The 23,130-nt window shown below is 39.6% G+C and overlaps 1 protein-coding gene across 1 annotated transcript; it reads left to right on the top strand.

Moving 5' to 3' along the window:
- The first annotated feature begins 4,209 nt into the window (after positions 1-4,209).
- Positions 4,210-22,998, top strand: CLIC2 (chloride intracellular channel 2). Its single transcript, XM_008159521.3, has 6 exons — positions 4,210-4,540; positions 14,556-14,665; positions 14,791-14,916; positions 20,413-20,519; positions 21,473-21,654; positions 22,627-22,998. The coding sequence occupies exons 1-6, from the start codon at positions 4,484-4,486 to the stop codon at positions 22,780-22,782; spliced, it is 738 nt and encodes a 245-aa protein (XP_008157743.1). The 5' UTR covers positions 4,210-4,483; the 3' UTR covers positions 22,783-22,998.
- Positions 22,999-23,130: the final 132 nt, after the last annotated feature.

Raw genomic sequence — 23,130 nt, 5'->3', positions numbered from 1 at the left:
AGATAATCAATATAAATTATTAAAATTTTAGAAGAAAATATTGGGAAAAAATCATCATGATCTTGGGCTAGGTAAAGAGTTCTTAAATACAACACCAGAAAAAACCCACAACCCATAAAAAATGATAAATTGAACTTTATAAAAATTCAAAACCTTTGCCCTTTAAAAGATATTATTAAGAAAATTAAAAGACAAGCCATAGACTGGGAGAAAATATTTGTAAATCATATATCTGATAAGAGTCTAGTATCCAGAAGAACTCTTACAACTCAAAAGCAAAATGACAATTCAAATTAAAAATGAGCAAAGTGCATGAGTAGATATTTCTCCAAATCAGATATACAAATGACCAATAAGAACATAAAAATATGCTCACCATCATTAGTCTTTAAGGAAATGAAAATCAAAACCACAATGAGATACCACTTCACACCCATTAGGATGGCTATAATTTTTAAAAAGAAAACCAAAAATAGAAAATAACAAGTATTGGTGAAGATGTGGAGAAATTTTGAATTTTCATATATTGCTGGAAGGAATGTAAAATGGTGCAAACACTGAGGAAAATAATTTAGCAGTTACTCAACAAGTTCAACATAGAGTTACCACATGACCCAAAAATTCAATATCTAGGTACATACTCAAAAGAACTGAAAATGGGTATTCAAACAAAAGCTTGCAAACACATGTTCATAGCAGTACTATTTGCAGTAGTAAAAAAGATGGGAACAATCAACTGATGAACGGATAAACAAAATGTGATATATACATATGACTGCACATTATTCAGCCATCAAGAGTAATATACATACTACAATATGGATGAACCTTGAAAACATCATGATGAGGCCCAGCTAGCATGGCTCAGTGGTTGAGCATCAACCTATGAACCAGGAGGTAACAGCTTGGTTCCCAGTTAGGGCATATGCCCAGGTTGTGGGTTGGATCCCCAGTGTGGGGGAGTGCAGGAGGAAGCTGATCAATGAGTCTCTCTCATCATTGAAAATTCTGTCTTTCTCTCCCTCTCCCTTCCTCTCTGAAATCAATACACACACACACACACACACACACACACACACACACACACTGAGTGGCCAGATTATTATGATCTCTGAATGCATAATAATCTGGCCACTCAGTGTATGTATATATATATATTAGAGGCCCGGTGCATGAATTCATGCATGGGTGGGGTCCGGCCAGCCTGGCCAGGGGGAGGGGACATGGTCGGTTGGCCGGCCTGCCTGCTGGTCAAACTCCTGGTCGAGGGGAAAATTGCATATTACCCTTTTATTATATAGGATATACACTGAGTGGCCAGATTATTATGTGTTCAGAGATCATAATAATCTGGCCACTCAGTATATATATATATATATATATATATATATATATATATATATACACACACATATATATAAAGAAAATATCATAATGAGTAAAAGAAGCAAGTCACAAAAGACCACATACTGTATGATTGCATGTATATAACACTAGAGGCCTGGTACACAAAATTCGTGCACTGGGGGGAGGGTTCCCTCAGCCCAGCCTGAACCCTCTCCAACCTGGGACCCCTCTCACAATCCGGGACCACTGGCTTCTAACTGCTCACCTGCCTGCCTGCCTGATCACCCCTAACTCCCCCCCCCCGCCAGTCTGGTCATTTCCAACTGCCCCCCCTGCTGGCCTGGTTACCCATCTGTCTGCCCACTGGCCTGGTCACCCCCAACTGGCCCCCACTGCCAGCCTGGTTGTCCCTAACTGCCTCCCCTGCCGGCCTGGTCACCCCTAACTGCCCCCTCTGCAGGCCTGGTTGCCACCAACTGCCCCCCCATTTGCCTAGTCTCCCCTCATGCCCCCCCCTGCTAGCCTGGTCACCCCTCACTGCCCCCTTCTGCCGGCCTGGTTGCCCCACACAGCCTGTTGTTCAGTAGCTACTGTGAGGGCATCCTGACCAATTTGCATATTACCATTTTATTAGTATAGATGTTCAGAATAGGCAAATCCATTGGCACAGAAAGCAGATTAGTGGTTGCTAGGGGCTGGGAGAGGTAACAGGGATTAACTGCAAATGGGTAAGAGAGAGATGTCATTGAGGTGATGGAAATGTCTAAAACTGCACTGTAGTCATGGTTGCAACACTCCACAAATTTACTGAAAGTCCTTAAAAGTGTAGACTTAAAATGAGTCAGTTTTAAGGTATGTAAATTATATCTCCAAACAAGATTTTAAATACCCTGAAAAGCAGAGTAAAAAGATTTGAAAGCAGCCAAGTGTCCATCAGTAGATGAATGGATAAAACAGCTGTGGTACACTTACACAATGGAATACTACTCAGCCTTAAAAAGGATGAAAATTTTACCCTTTGTGACAGCATGGATGGATCTGGAAAATATTATGCTAAGTGAAATAAGGCAGTCAGAGAAAGACAAGTATCATATGATTTCACTCATATGTGGAATCTAATGAACAAACTGAACTAACAAACAAAATAGAGACTGACTCATAGAGAGAGAGAGGGCAGACAGCTCTAGCAGGAAGGGGTGTTGGGGGTTTGGATGGGCTGAGCAAAAGAAGAAAAAGAAGAGAACGAATTTGTGGACATGGACAACAATGCGGTGACTGTTGGCGGAGGGGTCTGGAAGTGGAAGAGGTATATGGGGGAGTGGGGAATGGTGATGGGAAAAATAAAATAAAGAAAAATAGTTCATCACTTGGACAGTTTATTAGGCATGATACAGAGCTCCTTGGGCTGCTGCATGTTGTTGGTGCTGCTGCTGCTGTGGTGATGGTGGGAGTGGTGCTTTTCCCATGAGGACTGAGGGCCTCGCAATGATTTGGATCTTCTAAAATAAAATGTTTTAAATCACCAAAAAAGAATGATTCTGGCTTGAAATCTGGAGTAGCAGTGGGGGGGCAAACAGAAGTGGGTGGGATTTAAAAATACCCAGGAGGCAGCAGTGACAAGATTTTGCACTGATTAGATTCAGGGAATGGGGAAGAGTGAGGACGCCTCCGACTCAGCGTGCTTAAAATTGAACTCCTGTTGTCTTCCCAAACTTACTGTCCCCCGTGCTGCCAATCGCAGTGAGTGGACCAGCATCCTGGCACAAAGGAAGCGTTTATTGATTGTCTTTGGAATAAAGGAATGAATGAACAGAGTAAAAATATGACCAAAGCATCCACCAGGCCCTGCCAAACAGCCAGTCCTAGACTCACCCCCAAGGATGACTCAGCAGACGTCTACCACAATTTCCCTCTCATTTATCAACCGTTTGGGAAATCATCAGGTCCCGTGGCCTGAAGGACACCCACCTGCATATCAGCCCCGCCTTACACAGAACCTGCCAGTGTGCACAGATGGGGTTTTATCGAGAGCCTCTTCCTCTGTAAATTCTTCACGTGAGGTCAATGGCAGGTGCATGTACAGCCCATATGAGCCTGGGAAATATTTCATGTTGAAGCAAGAGGGTCACAAAGGTGTCCAACTGGTGGATCTATGTTCACTTGGGCTCCAGTCAGAAAGAGACTCTTCCTACCAAAAAGGTGTATTCATCCAGCACCACCCCCTTCCTGGCAGGCAGAAAACACAGCTGCTAGAAACACTGCAGTCGCTGAGTGATGTTTGGATATTTTACTGCTGTTCCCAGGGTTGCCAAGCGGAGATACACAACTGCCTGTGGTTCCTAACACAGATGCCAAAGCAAGGAAGTGATCCGTCCCAGTCCACACTTCCCAGATGAAGAATGCGGTGGGACACTCAAAAATGCCCCCACACTCAACCACCCCAGCGAACATTCCCTGGTTAAGAAGAGAGAAGTGAAATTTGCAACCCAGAAGGGAAATCTCACAGTGGAAGCAGTAGAATCGGGGGTGGGGACATTTGATGAAGTACACTTTTTTAACCCCCTTTTAGTCGGTATTGTTAGATAAACATCCTTTGCAATGATAAAACCCAAGTCATTTCTGGTCCTTTTCCTGGAAGAGCATTCTGTTGCTGTCAGGCTACAGGAACAGTAATAAGAGGCCATATTCTGGGCATAGAGCCCAGGACTCAAAGGGAGGCTCGAGAGAACATCTGGTGTACTTGATATATAGAAGCCAGAACTGCATGTGTGTGTTTGTGTGTGTTTGTTTCTCCTCTGCTGACTCATGGCGTTGAAACCTCGGTGGAAACACCCTCATCTTGCTAGCTAGCCAGTTTAAACACACCCCTTTGGCTCCTCCTTGATTCAAATGATAGGTCAAGAGGAAGAAGGAAAACAAATTCAAGAGGTGCTCTCAAGCATCTAGAATTCTCGGCCTCCCACCTCTTGAGAAGAAAATTTGGCCCCAGCTCTGACTCAGTCCATTAAAAACTGGACTGTTCTCTTAAAGCACCAACTGTATTTGAGCCTTTGGGTGAAACTGGAAGAAAGGAGTTCACAAGTGCTGTGGGCTGTGCAGGAGTCAGGGGCTGCCAACTCGCAGTGAAAACAGAAAGATGGCAGGCCTGAGGCCCAACATTCAAGCAGATCCTGAGATTGAGCTTTTTGTGAAGGTAAGTTTTCTAGCTATAATAACAGACTACAGAATATTTTCTTTCTTGACCCTGGGCCTCAGCTTCATCTTAAAAGGGCAACATTTGGGCTAGAGACAGGAAAGAATGTTGTAATTGTGTTTCTATTCTGAGTCCCAGAAGGATGCCTGGGTGTTGGTTGTTCCTAGATAACAACAGGAAAACACCTCACCTGGAAAAGGCACGGAGACCTAGTGGAAGGAACACTAGACTGCTTGGTAGTTAGAGCAACTAAATTGTATTCTTAGTGGTTTCCTATGTAACCTGGGCCAAACCCCTTCCTCCCCCTCCACTTTCTCTATCTGTACAATGTAGGAGGCTAACAAAAATGATCTAGAAGAGGTTTCCAGCTCTCACACTCTGCGTTTTATGCGATAGGTTTTAGAAGGCCTGGATGGGAGGAGAAGAGGTGCAAGAATAGCCGGAGAGCCCCATTCCCACACATGGCCCAGACAGAGCTTTCTAAAATTCTCCCGCAATGGACAAACATCACAGCAGGCTCGCATGGACATTATAGGAGAAAAAAATCCAAGAGTCTGTAGTCTGTGTGCCTGCTATGTAAGAAGGAGGCATTTCAGAAAGCTATGTTTCCTCTTTATGATGTTGGTGATGTTGGTGTGTGTGTGTGTGTGTGTGTGTGTGTGTGTGTGTGTGTGTGTGTGTGTTTGCCTTAACTTTTCAGAAAATCCCTTTGAAAAACCCCTACAGCAGGAGAAAGGAACATGTGTTTCTAAATTAGCTCATCAAGAGAAATAATTGTGCGTGGGTTATTCCAAGTAGAAATTACATAATTTCCTAAACCCTTGCTTATGTTAACTATTTGTTCTCTATACTTTCATTGACTATTGGAAGTAGTCGGGATGCTAATGGTAACAACAAACTCTTATATCATGCCTGATGCTTTTGAACAACGTACATATATTGTCTCATTTAGTGCTACCAACAACTTAGGAGCTATAGTATTAGTAGTGGTAGTAGATCAGTAATAATAGTGGTAATAATACTCATCATTGTAGTAATATTGTCACCATTTCTCGATAAGTTAAGCTCAGGCAATAAAGTATAAGTAACTTGCCTCTAAAACTATATAGCCCCGTGATGGCACACAAAGACGTAAAATAACGTACGCATACAACATGTTAGCTTAAACTTCAGTTGGCCAAAGTAATATTTTCCCAATCATGTTTAAATTTTTAACAACTGGTTGTATATATCCACCAAAGACATAATCCACCTGCCTTTTCAAAATCGTAGCAGAGAAACCCTTGAATTCTTGCATTGCAAAGCAATCCAAATAAATGTTTGCTGGACCATGGAGCATAAGAACTACTTGTCCTATCTCTGGCTTCTAGCAAAACATGTGACTGCTCAGAAATGATATAAATAAGCCTTAATTTTCTAACTGGCCTTTTACACCTACCAATTCCAAGCCAGAGGTAATGTCTTTTCATAGGATAACAGAAATGCTTCTTTTATCTAAACAGTTCATTCAATCTAATCACACCATAACCAGTCGTTGCCATTGATCTGTGTGTTTATCTTCATAGATTGCCCATATTTGGGCGGTCATCTGGACAGGAGAAGTTAGGAAAGCATACGGCATATTGGGTGAACAAATGTTGAATTAAATATTAACTTTCAGGTTAAAATAACTAAGCATTTATTATTTACTATATGGCAGGCACTGTGCTAAGTGGTTTATTAGTAACCATATTTTATGGATACAGAAACTAAAGCAAAGAGAAACTAACTTTGTGCGAAGTCACATGGTCAGTGAATTACAGGATTCCAATTCCTTAAAATGTGTCTGTGGACAACAGTGTGGTGATTGCGGGGGTGAAGGAGGTTGGGGGGAGGTGGTAGAGGGCATAGAGGGGATAAAAGGTGATGGGGAAATTTAAATTTAATTGAATTTTAAAAATAAAATAGCTGTGTCTAATCTTATTCAATTGTTTTCCATTTGGCAAGCTTTTTCGAAAAATTTTCCAGAATTTCATCAGATGGAATCCTTTAGGTGTACACTTATCTAATGACACTGATACAGATGAAAGATTTCCTGGAAGAATCTTGAGTATCATCTGGTCCAGGTTTTTTTTGTGTGTGTTGTGTGTGTGTGTGTGCTTTACTTTAAGATGTGATCCTCAGATATCTAGAAGTTTTATAGAAGATGGTGGAAGGGGACACAGAAATTGAGAGAGATGAAAATTATTGATGAGTAACTTTTAAAAGCACTGCTCTTCCCCAGTGGTATCTCATTTATAGATAATGAGGTATCATTCTAAAGATTAAATGAGTCTGTGATTTCCCCAGATACCTCTGGTTGTAGCTTTAAAACCCTACCACAACTTCTTCCTCAGGCCCTGATGAGATTCCTGTAAGAGATTAAGCACTTCCCTATCATAATTAAGAATTTATATCACACCACCTATGTGTTCCATATAGTCAAGGAAACATTGCCTTTCAGCTTTGTATGATTTGGGGCAAGATTTATATGCAAATATTGAAAACAAAAGATTTTCTAACACATTTTATTTTATCTAACTGCAGCATTTATCGTATTGGTTTGTTGTTCATTGTTAAATGAAGTTTTTATGTTTTCTACCAAACAGTCTAAAATTAACTTTTAGGAGGTCTGTACATGGCATTATAGCATCTAACATTTGGCCGAAATTCTGAATGTAATGTTTGTCTAAAACATGTTGTCTATGTGGGAAAGAAGAAAGAGATGATACTCTTCTCTGAATGTTCAGACCATTTTCGAACTCTCTTAGAACTATCATAACAACCAATTAATTTTTTAAAATCCAACAAAACTATTAGGTGAGAGAAAGCAGAATTAAAGAATATAACTTCTGGAGTAGATAGTCCTGGATTTGCTGCATGAAAAGAGTACATATGTCACCCGGCTGGTGTGGCTCAGTAGTTGAGTGTTGACCTATGAACCAGAAGGTCAGGGTACATGTCCAGATTGCGGGCTCAACCCCCAGTGTGGGGAGTGCAGGAGGCAGCTGATAAATAATTCTCTCTCATCATTGATGTTTCTATCCCTCTTTCCCTCTCTCTAAAATCAATAAAAACATATTTTTTATAAAAAAGAATACATATGTCATCAACTCTTGTCTAAATGAGGGTACTTAAGCAAGTCAGCTTCTCTGAGTTTCAATTTCCTCATCTGTAAAACATGAATAATAACAGAACCTACCACACAGGATCATCTTCAACGTGAGGATTAAATAAAACAAATATGTAAAACAGAGGAGTTGTTAACATAGTTAACAATAAATGTTAGGTATTGTGGCTCTTATTATTTTTTATGGTTAGAAACTTAGATCACAAACACAAAGAGAAATAAGTTGTTTCAGTGAATGACCATGTCCTGGCTTTGCCAGCTAACGACACTTAAGAGGTAGATAATTCATCAATCAGGCTAGGAAATTTACATTCTAAAATTGTATGTGATGGCACTTTAAATCAGCATATTATAAACAATAAAAAAAACCCTACAGTTTTCCTGTAAAACTTTGTTGCATTTCCCACCCCCCCCCCCCCACTACCTCACTGTTTTTGCCTTTCCTTTTGCCAAAGGCGGTCCACCCTTCCTGCTGTATCTATTATCAGAGGCCATTTTTCTTCCTGCTTCCCACCCCTAATCATGTTTCCACTCACTAACACCAGTTGTGACTGCATCCTCAGTCTGACTTCTGTTACAAAAGAAATCAGCTGCCAAGGTTGGTGGCTATTTCCCATACCTCTTCGTGACATCACAAAGAGCAACAATAAACATGATGTTCTCTGTCGCACCCACTGCCAGGGAAAGGAAACTTTACCTAAAAACTAGAATTATGCCCATGGCTTCTCGGACCTTAATAGTACTTAGTAGAAATGGCAGATCAGAGCTGCTGTAAGATGAAGTCGCTTTTATTTCCTTCTACAGACTGAGGCAAAAGAGGAAATATGGATTCAAGAGATGAGAGAGACTGATGGGTTGGACTTGGAAGCTAGTGTTGAACATAGTAAGCATCAAATAAACATTGAATGAATGAATGAATGAATGCATGAATGAATGAATGACATAATAGCCATGGCAAATGAAAGAACTGAACTTATTTGGAGATATTTATAGGTAAAAACTGACAAGAATTAGTAGTTGGATTCAATATTCAGAGTGAAACAAAAGGATTATTATTGAGTTTCTAGTTTGGTCACCAGGGTGGATAATGTCTTGTCTGCTCGGGCCGCCATAACAAAATACCATAAACTGGGTGCCTACAACAGCAGACATTTATTTCTCACAGTTATGGAGGCTATATGTCCAAGATCCAGGTGCAAGCATGGTTGGTTTCTAGTGAGAACTCTTTTCCTGGCTTATAGGTGGCTGCCTTCTTGAATTGGAGGGAGGGAAGGAGGGAGAGAGAGAGAAGAGAGAGAGAGAGAGAGAGAGAGAGAGAGAGAGAGAGAGAGAGAGTGTTTTGGCCTCTTCATTTTCAGGCATAATACCAACATAAGAACCATCCTCATGCTCTCATGTAAACCTAATTACTTCCCGAAGGCCTCACCTCCAAATACAATCACATTGAATGTTAGAGTTTCAACATATGAATGGGAGGGGGCACAACTCAGTCCATACCAAATGATAGTGACTTTCACTGGATTAGGAGCCTTAAAGGAAAAGTAGGTCAGTGTGTGGAGTAAAGGACAGGGAAGGAATTTAGTTTGGGATATTGTTTATTTTATTTTTTGAATATATTTTTATTGATTTCAGAGAAGAAGAGAGAGAAACATCAATGATGAGAGAGAATCATTGATCGGCTGCCTCCTGCACACCCCCCGCTGGGGACTGAGCCTGCAACCTGGGCATGTGACCTGACCAGGAATCAAACCGTGACCTCCTGGTTCATAGGTTGACACTCACTACTGAGCTATGGCAAGTTTGCTGGCCGGGCAAGATTGAGGTGTCTAAAACCTGGATCTCCCACGAGGACACTACCTCAGCTATAACCCTCTCAAGAAGTGGCTGCCTTTTCTTCCTCATTCCTCTTACCACTGTGCCTAGAGATGGGGTGGGTGTTCTTTAGGTATCCTTGCTCCTCATTCCTGTTTTCAGACCATTCTGTCACCTCCATCCAGAGAAATACCTAGGTTGAGTCTCAGAAAATCAGACTACACCACTCACTGCCCCTCCTTGTTATAGATTTCCAAACCCCTGGTCACTCTCCTTTATTTATCAAGGATTTTAGCTCCTGGATCATTGTCACTCTCTCCAACACTACTCCTAATTCTTGGTGATTTTGATATCTACACAAATAACCCTTCCAATACTATAGTCCTCAGATCCTTGACTTCCTCCCCTCCAGTGATGGCATTCTTCACCATCTCTCAGGCACCTCCTTCCATGTCTATACCCTTACCTTTGTCATTGCAATGTCTGAAAACCCCTTCATAATTATTTATTTGAGGGGCTTTTTTGTTACTCTTTTTGAACTTCTCTATTTTAACACATTTTATTGAGGTATAATTTGCATAAAATAGAAACTGTCATTTGACCCAGTAATCCCACTTCTAGGAATATATCCTAAGAAATCCGAAACACCAACCAAAAAGAACATATGCACTCCTATGTTCATAGCAGCACAACTTACAATAGCTAAGATCTGGAAACAGCCCAAGTGCCCATCAGTAGATGAGTGGGTAAAAAAAGCTTTGGTACATTTACACCATGGAATACTATGCAGATGGAAAAAGAAGGATCTTTTACCTTTTGAGACAGCATGGAGGGACCTAGAAATTATTATGCTAAGTGAACTAACCCAATCAGAGAAAGACAAATATCACATGATCTCACTTACACGTGGAATCTAATGAACAAAGTAAAATGACCAAAAAAAAATATAAGACCATCGATGTGGAAGCATGGAACAGACTGACAGATCTCAGAGGGAAGGTGGGAGGGAGGGCTGGATAAGATAAATAAAATAAAAAAACTTATATGTATATATGCACAGTCCATGGGCACAGACAATAGACAGGTGAAGGCCTGGCGGGGGGAAGGCCTGTGGAGGGGGGGAAAGGGAGGGAAATGGGGGACATCTGTAATACTCTCAACAGTAAAATAAATTTTTTCAAGAGGAAAAAATGCACCCATTTTAAGTGCATCCAATGACTTTTGACAAATATATACACACATGTAACCACCACCCTAATCAAAATATAGACTACTAGAGGCCCGGTGCACAAAATTTGTGCATGGGTAGGGTCCCTAGGCCTGGCCGGCAATTGGGGCCCATCTGTGGGGCAACTGGTGGAGCAATCAGGGGGCCCCCACTGGCACCTACCTTGGCTGGCCTGGGGCCTGTGGGCTGGGGGCAGCTCCTGCGTTGAGCATCTGCCCCCTGGTGGTCAGTGTGCATCATAGTGACCATTCGTTCCACCGTTTGGTCGATTTGCATATTAGGCTTTTATTATATAGGATTTCCATCACCTCATAACATTCCCTTATGTCTCTTAGCAGTCAATCAATGCAGTCAATCTTCCTCACTCTATCCCACTACTCCCCTCCTAGGCAATCACTGATCTGCTTTCTGTCAGGATAGGTTGGTCTGCATTTTCTAAAAATTTCTACAGATTGAATCATGCAGTATGTACTCCTTTTGTTGTCTGGCTTCTTTTGCTCAGCATAATTATTTTGAGATTTGCCCATATTGTGTGCAGCAATAGCCCATTTGCTTCATGGTTGAAGTATTCCCTTGTATGGATGTAATACTAGTATATTTGTTTATCCATTAAGGACATTTGAGTTGTTTCCAGTTTTTGGCTATTGTGAATAAATTTGCTATAAACATTTGTGTACACATCTTTCTAGGGCTATATGCTTTCATTTCTAACCTAGGATTGGAATTGCTGGATCATACGGTAGATAACAATTTTAACCTTGGTAAAGTCTTTCTATAGCAGTTGGGCTATTTTACACTCCCAATAACATTGTGTCAATTCCAGTTGCTCCATATTCCAGCCAATACTTGGTATGACCAGTCTTTTTAATTTCAGCTATTCTAATGTGGGTGTAATGGCAACCCATTGTGGGTTTCGTTTGCATTTTCCCAATGACTAATGATGTTGAACAACTTTTCATGTCCTTATTTACTATCTGTATATCTTCTATAAAGTGTTTAAAAAATAAAATGCCATTTCCTCAGAAAACGCCTCCCTGACAAACCCCATATAAACTATATTTCTCTCTTACACATTCTCATAACATGCATGTCCTTCCTTCAAAGACTTTTCAAAGACTTTATCTCAGTTTAAAACAGTGTGAATTTGGGGGACTATTTTTTTATTTTAATATCTGTTTTTGCATATATAATGTCTGCTCTATGTTAAAAACAATTATTTCTTAGTAAATATTTATTGGGAGAACGAATGAATGAATGAATGAAAAATAGAATCCACAGATAAACTCAAGTATATATAAAATTTCAAAGCTGAAAGTGTGTTGTTTTTAATCAGTGGGAGAAGGACGGGGTTTATTATTATTACTAGAGGCCCGGTGCATGAAATTCGTGCACGGAGGGGGGTTGTCCCTCAGCCCAGCCTGTACCCTCTCCAATCTGGGACCCCTTGAGGGATTGGGCCTAAACGGGCAGTCGGACATCCCTCTCACAATCCAGGACTGCTGGCTCCCAACTGCTGCCTGCCTGCCTGCCTTCCTTCCTGATTGCCCCTAACTGCTTCTGCCTGCCAGCCTGATCACCCCCTAACCACTCTGCTGCCAGCCTGTTTGCCCCCAACTTCCCTCCTCTGCTGGCCTAGTTACCCCTAACTGCCCTCTCCTGCAGAGTTGATCACCTCCAACTGCCCTCCCTTGCAGGCCTGGTCCTTCTCAACTGCCCTCCCTTGCAGGCCGGGTGCCTCCCAACTGCCCTCTCCTGCTGGCCATCTTGTGGTGGCCATCTTGTGTCCACATGGGGGCAGGATCTTTGACCACATGGGGGCAGCTATATTGTGTGTTGCAGTGATGATCAATCTGCATAGTACTCTTTTATTAGATAGGATAGAGGCCTGGTACAGGGGTGGGGGGCAGCTGGTTTGCCCTGAAGGGCGTCCTGGATCAGGTGGGGGTTCCCTTGGGGTGTGGGGTGGCCTGAGAGAGGGGCCTGTGGTGGTTTGCAGGCGGGCCACGCCCCCTGGCAATGCAAGTGGAGGCCCTGGTATCTGGAATTTATTTTCCTTCTACAATGGAAACTTTGTAGCCTGGAGCAGAGCCAAGCCTGGGGCTCCCTTCGAGGCCGGCAGCCATTTGTGTTGGGGTTATAATTGAAACTTTGTTGCCTTAAGCGGGTGGGCCCGGCCAGGGTGTGCGGAAAGCTTTGCTTCTCCTGTTGCCGGCGGCAACCCTGGTCTGCTCTCTCAAGCTCCATTCTGCCGCCATTTGTTTGAATTTGTTTACCTTCTATAATTGAAACTTCGTAGCTTGAGTGGAGGCTTAGGCCTGGCAAGGGCAGGTGGAAAGCTTGGCTTCCTCTGTTACCTAGGAAACCTTGCTCTCTGTGCTGTAGCCATCTTGGTTTGGGTTAATTTGCATACTCACTCTGATTGGATGGTGGGCGTGGCTTTGTGGGTGTGTCGGAGGTATGGTCAATTTGCATATTTGTCTATTATTAGATAGGATTATTATTTTTTTATTATTATTATTATTATATACACTGAGTGGCTAGATTATTATGATCTCTGAACACATAATAATCTGGCCACTCAGTGTATATCCTACATAATAAAAGGCTAATATGCAAATTGTCCCCTCGACCAGGAGTTCAACCAGCAGGAAGGCCAGCCAACCACCCATGTGCCCTCCCCCTGGCCAGGCTGGCTGGACCCCACCCGTGCACAAATTCATGCACCGGGCCTCTAATATGTATATATATATATACACACACACACACACACACACTGTGTGGCCAGATTATTATGCGTTCAGAGATTGTATATTTCAGGTGTACAGCATAATGGTTAGACAATTATATAACTTAAAAAGCGTTTTTTTAATAAATATATTTTTATTGATTTCAGAGAGAAAGGGAAAGAGAGATATAGAAACATCAATGATAAGATAGAACACAGACTGGCTGCCTCCTGAACGCCCCACACTGGGGATTGAGCATGTGCCCTGACCAACAATTTAACCATGACCTCCTGGTTTATAAGTTGACACTCAACCACTGAGCCACACCGCTGGGCAACCAAGTGGTTTTAACAACTGGTGTTAAGACAACTATTAACTATTTGTAAAAAATATTAAAGCTGGAGCCCCTATACACCTCTTACACCAAAATAGGTTCCAAATAGATTAAACAAATGCAAACATTAAACCATAAAGGTACTAGAAAAAAAAAAACACAAGAGAACATCTTTATTTTAAAAAATAACAAAGTAACTTTTGTAAAATATATATATATATATATATATATATAGAGAGATATAGAGAGAGAGAGAGAGAGAGTCTGTGTAAGCATATAAGAAAAACCAGACTGCATAGAGGAAAAGAATGATGAATTTTATATAAAATTTAAATTTTACATGAAACATGCATTTGTAAAATTACCTGTATATACATACCTTTTACTCAGCACTCCCTTTTAAAGATTAACTCTAAGGATATAATCTCAGAGGTACAAGTTATATGACAAAAATACTTGTTGCTGAAGTATAGTAGCAAAAATTTTGTAAGATTTAAAATGTCTATTGTAGGAAATGGTTATACAAATCTTGGTAATATATATTATATCTAATGTATTATTATTATTATTATTATTATGTCATCACACTTATAATTTTACATAAATGAGATTATTTGGTTCATTGTCTCTCTCTGCCCACAAATGGTAGAATCCATAAGATTAAGCATTTTTAACTTTGTCTCTAGCAACTAGCTCATTCCCCAGTAGGCACTCAATACATACTTGTTGAGAAAATGAGTGAATGAGGCCTTTCTTTATCTTAATAGGCTGGAAGTGATGGGGAGAGTATTGGAAACTGTCCATTTTGCCAACGCCTTTTCATGATCCTCTGGCTTAAAGGAGTTAAATTCAATGTGACTACTGTTGACATGACCAGGTAAGAGAAATCAGAACAGGTTTCATTCTAAGGATTGAAATCAGTAGGTACCAATACAGTGTTAGTGTGTGCATGATGTGTGCCTGATCTACAGGTCTAACTCTACTTATTTTTAATCATTATAGAAAGCCCGAAGAGCTAAAGGACTTAGCTCCAGGTGCCAATCCTCCCTTCCTGCTGTATAACAAGGAGTTGAAAACAGACTTCATTAAAATTGAGGAGTTTCTAGAGCAGACACTGGCTCCTCCAAGGTACAGCCTTTTACAGGGTATTATTGTTCTTGAGACCATTTGTTTTATTGGCCTATTTATTGCAGATTGAGCATTCTTAGTTCTAGACAGCTCACTCTTTTTTAATGTCAGACCTCTCTTTTGTTATATTTCTATAAAACTTGGCAAAAGTCCCCCTTGATCACTCCACATATGATTAGAAAACTTTACTAGAGAATTATTTATTTAATGTATGTAAAACCATTAATATTTTATGAATGTGGGTAGTATATTAGGACAGGGCAAAGAACAGACTTGGAAACCTGGGAAAGGCAGGTAAATTTGGACCACATTTAATTTCAGCCTCATTATCTAGCCCATAATGAGGGAGCATTTATACTGATAAAAATCAGACCTTTTCCTTGGAGAGCCCTCGGAAGATCTTTAATTAATGATCTTCTATCATCCTTCGGTCTGATTTCTTAGCTCTACAGGTTGAAAAATATTATGCCTAAATTTTCCCCTTCAACTTTAAATACACAAACACCATAGATAGAACATTTTAAATTATTTTTAAATGCATCGCATATTTAAAATAAGAAAGTAAATTCTCATTGGTCTAGAAACAGAGAAATAACCCAAGGCTGAGGAAGAGAATGGGGTAATAACCCTGTGTAGCCTATGAGAACTGATCATGACTAGGCTTTCACATCACCGATGGCATGAGGTAGAACATGCCCAACACAAGGGCTGGAGGTCAGGAAACAGGTCTCACAGTTAGCCAGAGGCCAGAACTGCGCTGTCTACACTTGAATGAAAGTTCTATCTATCTGCCTACACAGGATAGTGTCTGGAAACAGGAAGCCTGCTGTGTTTATTTTTTTTATTGCTGTACAACAAATTACTGCAAACTCAGTGCTTTAAAACAACCCTCATTTATTATCTCACATTTCCATTGGTAAGGAGTCTGGCTGTGAATTTAAAACTGCTCTAAAAAATGAAGTCTCAGTCAAAAAAATATATATATAAAGGGTAAACAAAAGGTTCTATCAGTCCATAATTCTTCTTACATAAGAAACTGAGAACACGCTTTTAGATTCTCCTCTGTGTGACTATATTAGGTCTCTTTCATCAATTACTGATGGCTTCTTAGATTTAAGCACCTGCTCCAAGTTTGTCCTGTACCTATTGAGTCTTATTTTGTTCTTTACTCCTCTGCCATCTTCCTCTACTACTTCTTCCCTCACATTATCTGCTCCCTAATTTTTTCTTGCTCCCAAAGGTAACTAGTGGAAAACAACAAAAGAACATTGTGTATCTTTCCATACCTTTCTCTAGGTTCACATAAGCATAATAATAATAAGCAACCAAGGTACATGCCCTTGACCGGAATCGAACCTGGGACCCTTGAGTCCGCAGGCCGATGCTCTATCCACTGAGCCAAACCGGTCAGGGTCTACTGGTTTTGATTTAATTCGTTTTAATGTCTGCATAATAGTCCATGTCACAGATATGCTACAAGTTGCTAAACTATTCCTTTACTGATGGACATTCCCTTTCCTTCCAGTTTTTTTTTTTTAACCACTACAAACAGTGGTATAAATAACATCCTTGTGCATATGTCCTTATGTGCTAGTGTTTTTATTCCTATGTAATAGATTCCCTGCAGAAAAATTCAAATGGTATATGAGCCATGAACACAGACAATAGTGCATGGGAGGCCTGGCGGGGGGAGTGTGATGGAGGGGGGAAGGGGACATCAATAGCACTTTCAACAATGAAGATAAATTTTTTAAATGTTTGCTTTGTATTTAGCCACCTTAACAAAATAGCTCATTAATGCTAGTAATTTTTTTCCTAGACTTCCTTGGATTTTTCTAGGCATACAATTATGTTGTTGCTTCTCTTCTAGTTTTTATACTGATTGCTTTAAAATAGTGTCTTCCACCACTTGCTAGAACGTCAAAAACAATATCAGCTATTGCCCTGGCTGGGTGGCTCTGTTGGTTGGGGCATCGGACACCAAAAAGGTTGCAGGTTCAATTCCCGGTCAGGGCACATACCTAGGTTGTGGGTTCAATCCCTGTCAGGGCAAGTAAGGGAGGCAACTGATCGATGTTTCTCTCTCTCAAACAAAACAAAGCAAAATAAAAAACAATAAACATATCCCCGGGGGAGGATCAAAACACAATATCAGCTGTAATATTAATTTTAGGTGTTTCTGTCTTGTTCTTAAATTTAATATGAATGGTTTTAGAGTCACCAAGTAGAGTGATTTTTTCTTGTCTTAGCGGTTAGTTCATTCAGCACAATGTTGAAAGAGCAGTAGTGATAATGATTATACTTGCTCTTGGTTGGTTTTAAAAAATTAATTCTAACATTTCACCTTTTTTTCTTTTTTTAAATTTAAGTATAGTTGGTATACAACATTATATTGTTATATTAGTTTAAGATATATAATATAGTTATTCAACATTTTTATACCTTACAATGTGATCATATTGTTAATTTCTAGTAATCATCTCTCACTGTAAATATATCACAATATTATTGAGTATATTCCCCTTCCTTTTTTCACCCATACCTCCATCCCATCCTTTCTCATAACCCTTTTGTCTCTGTTTCTATAGATCTGTTTTTGTTTGGTTTGGTTGGTTTTTGTTTTTTATATTTCATATATAAGTGAAGCCATATGGTATTTGTTTTTCTCTGCCTGACATATTTCACTTAACACAATACTTTCTAGATTCACTCATGTTGTCACAAATGGTAAAACACTAATTCAAAAAGATATACAACGTGTGGTAAAAGTAGGTTTACAGTTATAAATACATGAAACACAGAGTTTATTCTTGTATTGTTATTTATTGATGATTGCATTTTTTCCATATGAACAACTGTACACCTATGTTTGCCCCACCCTGTATGCATCCCTATGTTTATTGCAGCATTATTTACAATTGTCAAGATATAGAACCAATCTAGAAGTCCAAAGATAGCTAAATAGATAAAGAAGATGTGATATGTATACAATGAAATATTATGCAGCAATAAAAAATTATATCTTGCCATATGCAACAACATGAATGTATCACCTTTTAAAAAATATTTGCTATTTTTTGAGGTAATACTGGTTAATAACATCATACAAGTTCCAGGTGCACAACATTGTAATTCAATATCTGTATACACTATAGTGTACTCACCACCCAAGTCTAGTTTCCATCCATCACCATATATTTGACCCGCTTATCCATTTTGCCCTCTCCAACCTCTTTCCCCTCTGGTAATCTCCAATCTATTGTCCATATTTATGAGTTTGTTTTTGTTGTCTTGTGTTTGTTCATTTCTTTTTCTTTTTCTTTTTTTGTTATATATCCCACGAGTGAAATCATATGATGTTTGCCCTTTTCCTTCTGATGTTTCACTTGGCATAATAACCTCAAAGTCCACCAATGTTGCAAATGGCAGTATTTCATCTTTTATGGCTGAGTATTATTCCACTGTGTATACGGGGGGTGGGGGGGGTGCAAAAGTAGGTTTACAGTTGTATGTGAATCACAGAGTTGAGTCTTGTATCATTATTTATTAATTATTGTATTATTTTCCATACAAACAACTGTAAACCTACTTTGCCCTACCCAATATGTAACATAGCCTTTTCATCAATTATCTATAAAAGGACATTTACTAGTAAGTTGTTTTCATGTTTTGGCTATTGGGAGTAATGCTGCAGTGAACATAGGAGTACATATATCTTTACAAATAAGTGTCTTCAAATCTGGGGGGTAGATACCCAGAAGAGGGATTGCTGGGTCATATGTAAGTTATATTTTTAGTTTTTTGAGGAAACTCCATACTGTTTCCCATAGTGGCTGCACCAGTCTGCATTCCCACCAGCAGTGCGAGAGGGTTCCCTTTCCTCCATATCCTCTCCAAAGCTTGTTATTTCTTGTCTTGTTGATAATAGCCATTCTAACAGGCATGAGGTAATAATCTCATTATGGTTTTGATTTACACTTTCCAAAAACATTTTACCATTTTATCTGATGCTTGCTGAAAGTTTTTGATGAATCCCTTTTATCAAGTTAACAAAATGAATGAATTCATGTAATCATTCAACAAATATTTACTGAATACTTATTAAGGATCAGGTACTATTCAAGGCACTTGGGACACAATCGTGTATAAAATGGGCAAAAACTCTCTGGCCTAGTAGACCTTACATTCTAGTTGGAGAAGACAGTAAATAATCAAGATTAAAAGCAAATATAAACTACGTTAGATGATGATAATACCAAGAAAAAATAAGGCAACGGAGGGAAATAGTAAGTATTAGGGACAGGGGAGAGGTTGCAATCTTAGCTAGGGTGGCCAGAGAAAGGCTCGCATAAGAGGAGCTATTAGAAAAAAAAGACCTGAAAGAAGAGAGGATGCAGATCATGTGCATATATGAGGGAAAGCACTCCATTTAAGTGCAAACCAAGAGAAAATGCCCTGAGTTGGAAGCTTATTAGGCCTATTTGAAAAACAGCAAATGATCCAGTATTGAGTGAAATATGTAACGAAGAAAAGAAGAGATGAGAACAGAGGGGTAAGGTGGCTCAAAATCCCACCAGTCCCTGTAGACCTCTGTGAAGACTTGAGCTCTGAGTCTGAATGCGATGGGTACATTGCAGGGTATTGCGTAGGGGAGACACATGTGACATATTTGAACATGATTGCTCTCACAGCAGGTAGAGAATAGTCTGTTATGTGGGAGACAGGCATAGGAATAGGGAGAACAGTCACCAAGCTGTTGCAGTAATATAGGCTTTGGACCAAGAAGTGGGCAATGGAGGTGGTGAGAAGTGGACAGATTCTGGGTACATTTGGAAAAGTCAACTGGCTGGAGTTGCTAAAGGATCCAGTGGGGATGGAGATTAAGAGAGGAATCAAGGAAGATGAATATTTGGCCTGACCACTGCTAGTTGCTAGGAGATGTTTTATTATTAGGAATTGATTTTCATTGAATACTTTTTCTACATCTATTCGTGATCATATGGTTTTCCTTAATTTGTAAATGTAATGAAATTATCACTTTATTTTATTATGCTAAATGATCTTTGTATTTCTTAGAAGAGGACATCTTGCCTACTGTTTTCCATCATCACCATCCCCTTCATTCCTTCATTTGTTTTATAAGTTACAATATTTGAAGCTATATTTTTTCCTACTACTTATTTTTGAAAATGTATTACCACCATATCTGATGCCAAAGAGACTTTCATGAGCAAGTGGGGGGACCTACCTACCATTTGAAACATTGTTTCTATAGGTAAATGAACTTTGAATTTCAGACGACTGGTTTCCAAGTGAACTCTATAAACTAAATTATTCTGAGATTGGGAAAATACGAATTTCCAATGAGAGAATTCTCAGGACCTTCAGTTTCCAACACAATTTCCAAAACCTTCATTCTCAATAGAATGCAAGCTAGGACACCTGGTCTCTGTCTCCTTATGTGTGAATGACAGTGCAGTGATGTTTCTTTTTAAGGTACCCTTGCTTGAGTCCCAAGAACAAGGAGTCCTTTGATGTGGGCAGTAACCTCTTTGCCAAGTTTTCTGCATATATAAAGAATACACAAAAGGAGGCAAATAAGAGTAAGATACCTTTCTTTAAATCTGTTTTTCTCACTCACTTGCTCATTCTCACATTCTCACTCAGCTAAAATAGGATTTCTAAAAAATATATAGTATATGTTGGAGAATACCCTTCCTCTCAGTCTCTGCTCTCTTTTCTGAAATTCCTTTGTATGAAGTTTTATTAGATTTAGAGCCCAAGACTCAATATAGAAATTACCAATGTAGCTCAACTAGAGCATTGGCATGCCAGGTGTAAACTAACTGCAGGACTGGATTTGTTAGATGCCCCCCTCCGAACTTCCCCAGTCCTGCATACTTTTAAAGTTTCTTAAACCATAGCATATAACATTCTCTCTTTTTTTTTTCTTTTTTTGTTAATCCTCACCCAAGGATATTTTTTCCCATTGATTTTTTTAGAGAGAGTGGAAGGGAAAGACAGAGAGAGAAACATCGATGTGAGAGAGACACATCAATTGGTTGCCTCCTGCACGTGCCTTGACCAAGAACCAGGGGTTGAGCCTGCAACTGAGGTACGTGCCCTTGACCGGAATTGAACCCAGGACCCTTCAGTCTGCAGACCGACACTCTGTGCACTGAACCACATAGGGCTCACAAACATTCTTGAAGTTTACTATCCTCTGAGTTATGAGAGCTATTAGTCTCTGATTCTACTTTCTGACTCTTCTGGGCTGAGGGATAACATATCACTTTTTCCCCCCTCTTTGACTCTCCTCCTAATGCACCTCTTCAAGGAAAATCCAGAAATATTTCCACTCATCGTTTGATTAAACATATGACTCTGTCTTATCAGTGATTAGTTAAGCATTCTAGTTACCTATTTAGATTTTTAATATCCACTGTAAGGAGCGTGTATAGATACAGATGTTTAAATGTGTGAAAAGCATATTGAGAATGTATTTAGTCATGAAGACAATACATGTATAAGTAACCCTCTGACTTCATTGCCTCAGATTTTGAAAGAGCTCTGCTCAGAGAATTTAAGCGTCTGGATGACTACTTAAACACCCCACTTCTGGATGAAATTGATCCAGACAGTACTGAGGAACTCACAGTTTCCAGAAGATTGTTCTTGGATGGGGATGATCTGACACTGGCTGACTGCAGCTTGTTACCCAAGCTGAACATTATTAAAGTAAGTATTTATAAGGTAGCCTGAATGGTTTGAGCTGGGTTTGGGAGTGGCCAGCATGAATCACAGTGACCATTCTGTGTGAGGTTGTTGTATGATGGCTTTAGCATCATCATTATGCATAGTGTGTACATCCTTTCTCCCCTCAAAGGAAAAATCCATGATCTTCCCTGTAAAACATGAAAAATTATTATTTCTTCCTATATCAGGGGTTTTCCATTGTCTTAGCTATAAGACAAGAATAATATTACCCAGCCCTAGCCGGTTTGGTTCAGTGGATAGAGCATCGGTGTGTGAACTGAAGGGTCCCAGGTTCGATTCCTGGTCAAGGGCACATGCCCAGGTTGCAGGCTCGACCCCAGTGTGGGGCGTGCAGGAGGCAGCCGATCAATGATTCTCTCTCATCATTGATGTTTCTATCTCTCTCTCCCTCTCTCCCTCTCTGAAATAAATTTTAAAATATTTTTAAAAAGAATAATATTACCCATTTCACAGAATTGTTGAGTAAATTAAATAAATTAGGACATGGTAAATGGTGTCTGGATCATAACAAGTGATAAATAATGTGAGCTATTGGTATTATTATGACAATTTAATCACCATCAAATTTTCATTGAACAGAATTTATTCTATCTCAGGTCCTATGCCAGATACAGAGAATTCATAAAGTAATGACATAGTTGGGGCCCTAAACAACCTCTTAGTTTAATGGGGAGATATGTGCTCTTTTTCTGTGCTCCCTTCTTCTAAATATTAAATACAGCTTAATATAAATATTATTACAGGCATATAGCTTTGTCTACATGTGTACACTGAACATTAAAGTAGTAATTTAAAGGTTCTTTCATTTTATTTTGTAGTACTTTTTTGTGCAGATAGCATGTTCACAATGATCTTGACTTTTGAAATATATTTCTACACACTGGGCATGTTACTGATGCCTTTTACTACCAACTGCTTTTTCCAAAACCCTAGATTGCTGCCAAGAAATATCGTGACTTTGACATTCCAGCAGAATTCTCAGGAGTCTGGCGCTATCTCCACAATGCTTATGCCCGTGAAGAATTTGCCCACACGTGTCCTGAAGACAAAGAAATTGAAAATACCTATGCAAGTGTGGCTAAACAGTAGTTAGGGCAGCTCTTCCAATAGAAAAAGCACTCTATATAACTCTCTTATGAAAAAAAAAACACACCACCACCACACCATGCTGTATTTTCTGTAGCTGGCCACTGTGTATTTTAAAGGTCTTCATATTTTTGCTTTAATTTTCTTTATTTCCATGGCATAACTGCTGCAATTCTTGTATAACTACTGAAATACTAAATGATATGGAAAGCACCAAGATCTTTTGCTATTTGACTGAATTCCTAGAATGCATCATATGTAAGATCAACAGATGGCTAAAGTTACAAATGACATAAGTAGAGGCACAATCTCAAACTGCTGCTTAGAAAAAAAATCCACCTAAACCATTAA

This window comes from Eptesicus fuscus, chromosome 1 (genome assembly GCF_027574615.1).
Source record: "Eptesicus fuscus isolate TK198812 chromosome 1, DD_ASM_mEF_20220401, whole genome shotgun sequence".
Taxonomy (NCBI): domain Eukaryota; kingdom Metazoa; phylum Chordata; class Mammalia; order Chiroptera; family Vespertilionidae; genus Eptesicus; species Eptesicus fuscus.
The sequence above is the reverse complement of the archived record's forward strand: the minus strand, read 5'-3'. Positions and strand labels throughout refer to the sequence as shown.